The 6,000-nt window shown below is 44.2% G+C and overlaps 1 protein-coding gene across 2 annotated transcripts in view; it reads left to right on the forward strand.

Annotated features, from left to right (window-relative positions):
- The window catches only part of Cdk19 (cyclin dependent kinase 19), a 104,005-nt gene extending 98,350 nt beyond the window's left edge, over nt 1–5,655 (forward strand). For both annotated transcript variants that reach the window (XM_051175558.1, XM_051175559.1), the window contains one exon: nt 1,523–5,655. In XM_051175558.1, coding sequence (XP_051031515.1) covers nt 1,523–1,651 — 129 coding nt within the window. In that variant the 3' untranslated portion in view covers nt 1,652–5,655. The remainder of the gene's footprint in view (nt 1–1,522) is intronic.
- The last annotated feature ends 345 nt before the right edge of the window (nt 5,656–6,000 follow it).

Here is a 6,000-nt window from a genome sequence, read left to right on the forward strand (position 1 = left end):
AGTGTCTTACTCAGACAAAATCAAGAGCACTTAGAAAAAGACAGAGCTTGAGAAAAATTGCTCCTCCTGGAGGAAATAGCCAGTAGCCACATAGACATGGGAGAGGGTAAAGGCTGAGCATCAGTTCTCAGGAACAGTGTAAGTCAGACTAAAACCGTTTAAACACTAGATAACACTTCTGGTGTAAAGACAAAAAGGAAATCAGCTGTACTACTAATTTAGGAGGGAAATATTTCCCTCACATCTGATTCTTGGATTTCTGAGGAGTAAAGTATCTTTAGGTTTGTTTTATCATACTCTTCAGGATAAAAAGGCCAGTGTCTTAAACCAGTGTCATATTTTGTTTTTTTGTGTTTGATTCTGAGTTACTTTTACCTTGTTTTATTTGGCACCAGATTGAATTATTCTGTGAGACGACTCTGCCTTGTTTAGTTTCCATGTGTGGGATTTTAGGCAATTTCAATATAAGCAAGTATGAATGCTTCAGAAAAGGAGTACAGTGTAGTGGCTTCACCTTAGAATCTCAGCACTTAAGATTCTGAAGCAGATAGGTTGTGGGGAGACCTAGGACCAGCCTGGCTTATGGAGTGAGTTCTAGGCCAGCCCTGCCTTAACACACACAGACACAGATACACACACAGATACACAGACACATACACAGATACACACAGACACACAGACACATACACAGATACACACACAGACACACACACACATACAGACACACAGACACACACACACACATACAGACACACACACACACACAGACACACACACATGGAGACACATACACAGATACACACACACATACACATACAGACACACACACAGACACACACACACACACACACACACAAAGAAAAAGAGGAGGGGGAGTGTGTGCATTTTTTCCCTATTGGAAAAGAAAATATTGTCATTATTAAAAAGTTGTTTTAGCACAGGCTTTATCCTAGGCTGCAGCTTTCTGTCTGCTGATCTCTTGAGACCTGTCCTGTAAGCAAATAGCTTTATTTAATTTTTTGGTGGGAATGTTTTGTTTTGAATATTCCCTGAAGTTTGTAATAACTACCCACTGCTAGCCTACGCTGTCAGTCTCTTTTGTTTGGTGATTGGTAGGCTCCCAGCGTCCCTAGTTTCTGCCTCTGAAAACTCTGCCTTAAAAACATGATTTCCCAGTCATAGCTATTTATGAAATGAGAATTAACAGTATGCAGTTATGTCTCATGGATACCTTTTTTCTGTTTACCAAATTAATTGTTTTGTTGTCAAATCTTAGTCATGTGAAAGGTTAATCAGTATAACTCACCCTCCCCACTACGCAGTCAAATTCAGTGCCTTCCAGGGTAGTTACAGTCTAAGCCGCTGTTTCGGATAAGCAGAACGTGTCAACTGCAGTGGATCTGAGCCAGGAGCCTTGGCTTGAAAGTAGCTAAGATCTCTGTCCTCCTGGGATTGGCATCTTGAGCCCCTCTCTGCAATCAGTCATCCTCCCTTTCCTGTTTTTTGATTTTTGTTTTCTTAGCACTCCAGTTCCCGCCTGAATTACCAAAGCAGCGTTCAGGGGTCTTCCCAGTCCCAGAGCACGCTAGGCTACGCCTCATCTCAACAGAGTACACAGTACCACCCTCCTCACCAGACCCACCGGTACTGACCCACAGCCTCTGCCTGGCCAGGGCGGCGCCAAAGTCTCCAGCAGGGTGGTGTCTCCATGCAAAACTCAGATGGTGAGAGGAAACCATTGCACACTGAGTGTTTGGAAGGACTGATACCTCCTCTTCTCGACTTGAAGAAGATCTTGTGAAGTGTCCCCAGCCCGCGTCCCCGCATGAACTCCTCGGCGACTCCCTGATGAAGCCTCTGATCTGCCCCAGCACGTCTGTCCTCTTCAGCAGCTTCTGAAGGAGTTTCTGGTGCACCTTTCTCACGCTGTAGCAATCATGTAATTTATCTTTTCTTAAGACTCCAGTGTTTTAGGAACAGGGTTCCGTGGTGTATAGTTTTATACTTCATGAACTGATTTAGCAACATAAGTCAAATGCACCTTTTAAAGCACTGCAGTCTCCACAGACTAACGGCTTTGCTCTTGGAAGTCTTTAAAAAGAAACTTTACCGTCCCAAAGTACTTTACTATTGCGTTTTTATTTATCTCTTTCAGGGAAGGTCTAGTGAAAGACCATTGTGGGACAGGGGTACCCACACCCAAACACAGCGTCGATGTTTGCAGCTGCCACGCTTACACTTACGCCATGAAGAACTGAAGTAGTCAGTGGTTTTTATGTGATTGTTCATGTGGAACTTAGTTCCCAGGATCATCATACTCTGAATAACATTCAGTAATTAAAAATTATAATTTTAACCTTCATGTAGCTAAGTCTACTTTAAAAGGGGGTTTCAAGAGCTTTGATGGAAAAGGTCCTTTGGGGCCCGCGTGGGAAGTCTGAGAGATTGTTAACTGCACTAGGACTTCACCGAGGCGTCGTGCTGATCAAAGACAGCTGTTCCTCTCGAAGGAGAGCAGCTTCTTCATGTGTATCATTGGGCATTGGCTTCTCCAAGGGAGATGTTGATTCCTTCAGTCTCCACATCTGGGTCAGCATGAGTGACTTTCTTACATAATCAAGATAATCAAGGATACTTAAATCAAAGCCTATTCATTCATCCGCAGTGGTTTCCATTTGTATTTACATTAGGCATAGAGTGGCTATTTTTAAAGCATGTTTAAAATTTTAGGTTTTATTCATGTTCAAAGTATGTATTCCGTGTGCATAATTTTGCTGTTGTTACTTAACGCTGTCAAGGACCTTGTCAATTGCACTGAATGCTTTCTTTTGCCCCTAGGAGAAAACTTAATAATTGTGCCTAAAAACTATGGGCAGATAGTGTAGAGTAGATGAGGTGAATATTTGCATTTCCGTGATCTACGAATTAGAGGGGGTTCTCTTTTTAGCTACTTCTAAGGAATCCCTCACCCTCCAGAGTCAAGAGGAAATGTGACAGCGTGGAGCTCCCGTCGTAGTGCAGGAGCAAGAGCGTCTGTTCCCATGCTGCTAGCAGCATCAGCCTTGTTTTCAATGTTTCTGGAGCTAGAAAAAATAGCCCATTGTTGTATATGCAAACTATATGCATTTTTAAAAACTATTCTTGTGAACTTATCTACCTGGTTATGAAACTCTGGGGTCCATATTCAAGTAAAATAAGGTTTTCGAAGCCAGTATACATTTTGCACTACTGATGTGATACTGTAGCCAGCCAGGACAGTGCTGATTTCAGCATAATAATGCTGACAAATAGTAATAAAGGGTGTGTGGTGACAGCATTCCAAGACTGAAGAGGAAGTCATTGGCATGCTTCCCTGGGAGGAGCTTCTGTCTGGCTCCATATGTTTTTATCCCTTGTGTGTTTTAAAATAAGAATCAGCCTCCTGCGTAATGTAGCTTCGTGTGTAAAGTTCTGTCTGGTGCTCTGGAGCCTCTGTCCAGGGTCACTGGTCCTTACTACAGGCTCACTGCTCTGCAGGGCAGAAAAACAAAGAACAAGACGCATTCCTTGTTCCAGCCAATTCAGTGACCATAGATAAGCTCGTGTGGGATGTCTGTGCCATGTGACTGACGTGTGTCATGTGATATGAAGGGCCTTTTGTTTACTTCTGAACCCACTTGGACAATTAATTATACTTCTGAATTTATAGTAAACAGTGTTACAGGGAAGCAGGTATGTAGCTGCCCACTTAAGGAGAAAGCCAGAAAGCCAGTGATTAACTGTCACCAAAGGCATCTATGCATATTTGAAATGTTCACAGCAGCCTTCAGCAGCAATTGGGTGGGCCTTGCGTACAGAGTACATTCTACCAGGCAGTTGCAGGAAATCACGGAAAACAGAAGCTCTGTCCTTGCCCTTGGTGAGCTCACGTTTAATAAAAGATATTAGGCCCAGTCTGTATATAAAACAAAATACCAACAGCTCTTTGTACGAAAACTGGACACCTGATTCTGGCAGTGTGCACTTACACATTCACAGGACGCCCTGGTAAAACTGATGCACACAGAAGGGACCTCGTCAGTTGCTTCCAGCGTTAGAGTTTTCCAGGACGTAGGCAGCCAGCAAACGCAGCCTGCACACAGCTGGGCCCCACATCTCCGCGCTGCTTCTGACCCTTCGCTTTTCTCTTCTTGCCTCAGGGTTGGTGATGCATATCTGCGCCCAGTACTCTTAGAAGTAACTTTTGCTCCTTATTTCCTTTCTCTGTAAAGGAAGGCAAAGCTTTTCATATGAGGTAGGGCCATAGTCCATGGGGTGGGACCTGTGACACTTCTTAAGGGTAGAGTTTACCTCTGTGAGCCTCAAGTGAGTCCTTCCCTCTTTGAACATTTATTAGATACTGTTTTGCCCTGTGAGGACACAGCGGCATCCTCAGACTTATGGGGAACCTGGGAGTCCAGGGCGGTATTGAAAGATTGAGTTGAAAGGTTTCTGTTCTTTTAACTAGAGATCACTTTTAGAGGGAGCTTTGTGGAGGGGTGTTTGGATGGGGACAGACTAGCTGGAAGTAAGGTAGCTTGGGCCTGGGCTGGTAAATACGAGGCTGGAACAATCCTTTTGACGAAGCAGACCATGAAGTGAGGTGCAAAAATCCAGGACATGTTTACTTTTATGTCTGTGCTTTTGAGACCAGGATTTAGAATTCTGCCAGTCTGCACTGTTGCACTGAAACATAACTGATACCTGTAAGACAGGAAGGGATGGCAGCCACGTGCATACATGTTCCCTGCCTCAGCCTGGTGTACAAGTTGCTCGTTGTTCTCTGCGCCTCTGAAAGGGTGCTCTCTCCGTTGCTAAAGGGAAAGGGAATTGAGAGTAAGGTTTGAAGCCTGCTTTGCTTTTGAGTTGTTGGTATGTAGCCTCGGCTGCACACAGAGGAAGACTTGTGTGTGTCTTCAGCTCAGCGTTGCGCCGTAGGAGACGGGGAAGGCAGTAGTAGATGGCCATTGGGCTCAACGGAGGCTTGAAGGAGTCAAGTACAAGTCATAATTTTATATAAAATGTAGCGGTTAGGTCCCCATAATCACCGAGAGTAGTTATGACCATCATAACCCCACAGGTCAGTGTTTGAGGACTCTGCTTTGCGCCCCCCTGCCTTGCCGGGAGGAAGTGCTGCCTATGTGTTATACGGGAAATTACCTAATGCACTGTTATCACCTATAGTGAGTAAATTAAGACTATTTAATTTTTTTAAAGCTTTGTCTGGGTAGACACTAAAAGCATTATACAAAGCCAGGACTGAGGTGTCCTTTTTAATAACAACTGAAAGTACTTTTTATATATGTTATATACAGTATGTCCTTTCTAAACTAGTTTGTATTTCTGATAATCCTATTTGTGAAGTGTACCTGTCTTCCTTTTCCGTCATTTTCTGCACGCTCCCCCTCTGTCTGGCCGTAGATATCACCATGGCTTTCCTTGCTCTGCTGTGATGTGCATACTCCGAGCCTGCTGCCCTCGGTAGCCCGTTCTGGGGATGCAGGATGTGCTGCCTCCTCAGAACTGAGGGCCTCTGCTCTGGAGTTACCCAGCCATCCTTCTCAAAGTGACTGTTTCAGCTACGATAAGTTACATGTATTTTATATTCTTGGTTGAAATAAAATTTAATTAACTTTGTTTCTGTGTGGATTATTTTAGGAGTAGAAAACCTTTAAGTTAAAAAGTATTTATTATGCACATATGTGCATAGACAGAATAGTGCACGTGCAGAACAGTGTACTTACAGGGTCTCTCTGTGTGGCCCTGGCTGTCCTGGAACTCGCTCTGTAGACCAGGCTGGTCTTGAACTCACAGACTTCCGCCTGCCTCTGCCTCCCGAGTGCTGGGATTAAAGGCGAGCACCACCATCACCCTGCTGACCGTGGCAACTCTTAAAAGGGAAACATTTAATTGGGGTGGCTCACATTTGCAGAGGTTCAGTCCATTATTCATCATGGTCGGGGGCATGGTAGCAGGGGCAGG

The sequence above is a fragment of the Phodopus roborovskii genome, unplaced genomic scaffold, assembly GCF_943737965.1.
Source record: "Phodopus roborovskii unplaced genomic scaffold, PHOROB, whole genome shotgun sequence".
In the NCBI taxonomy this organism is placed as follows: domain Eukaryota; kingdom Metazoa; phylum Chordata; class Mammalia; order Rodentia; family Cricetidae; genus Phodopus; species Phodopus roborovskii.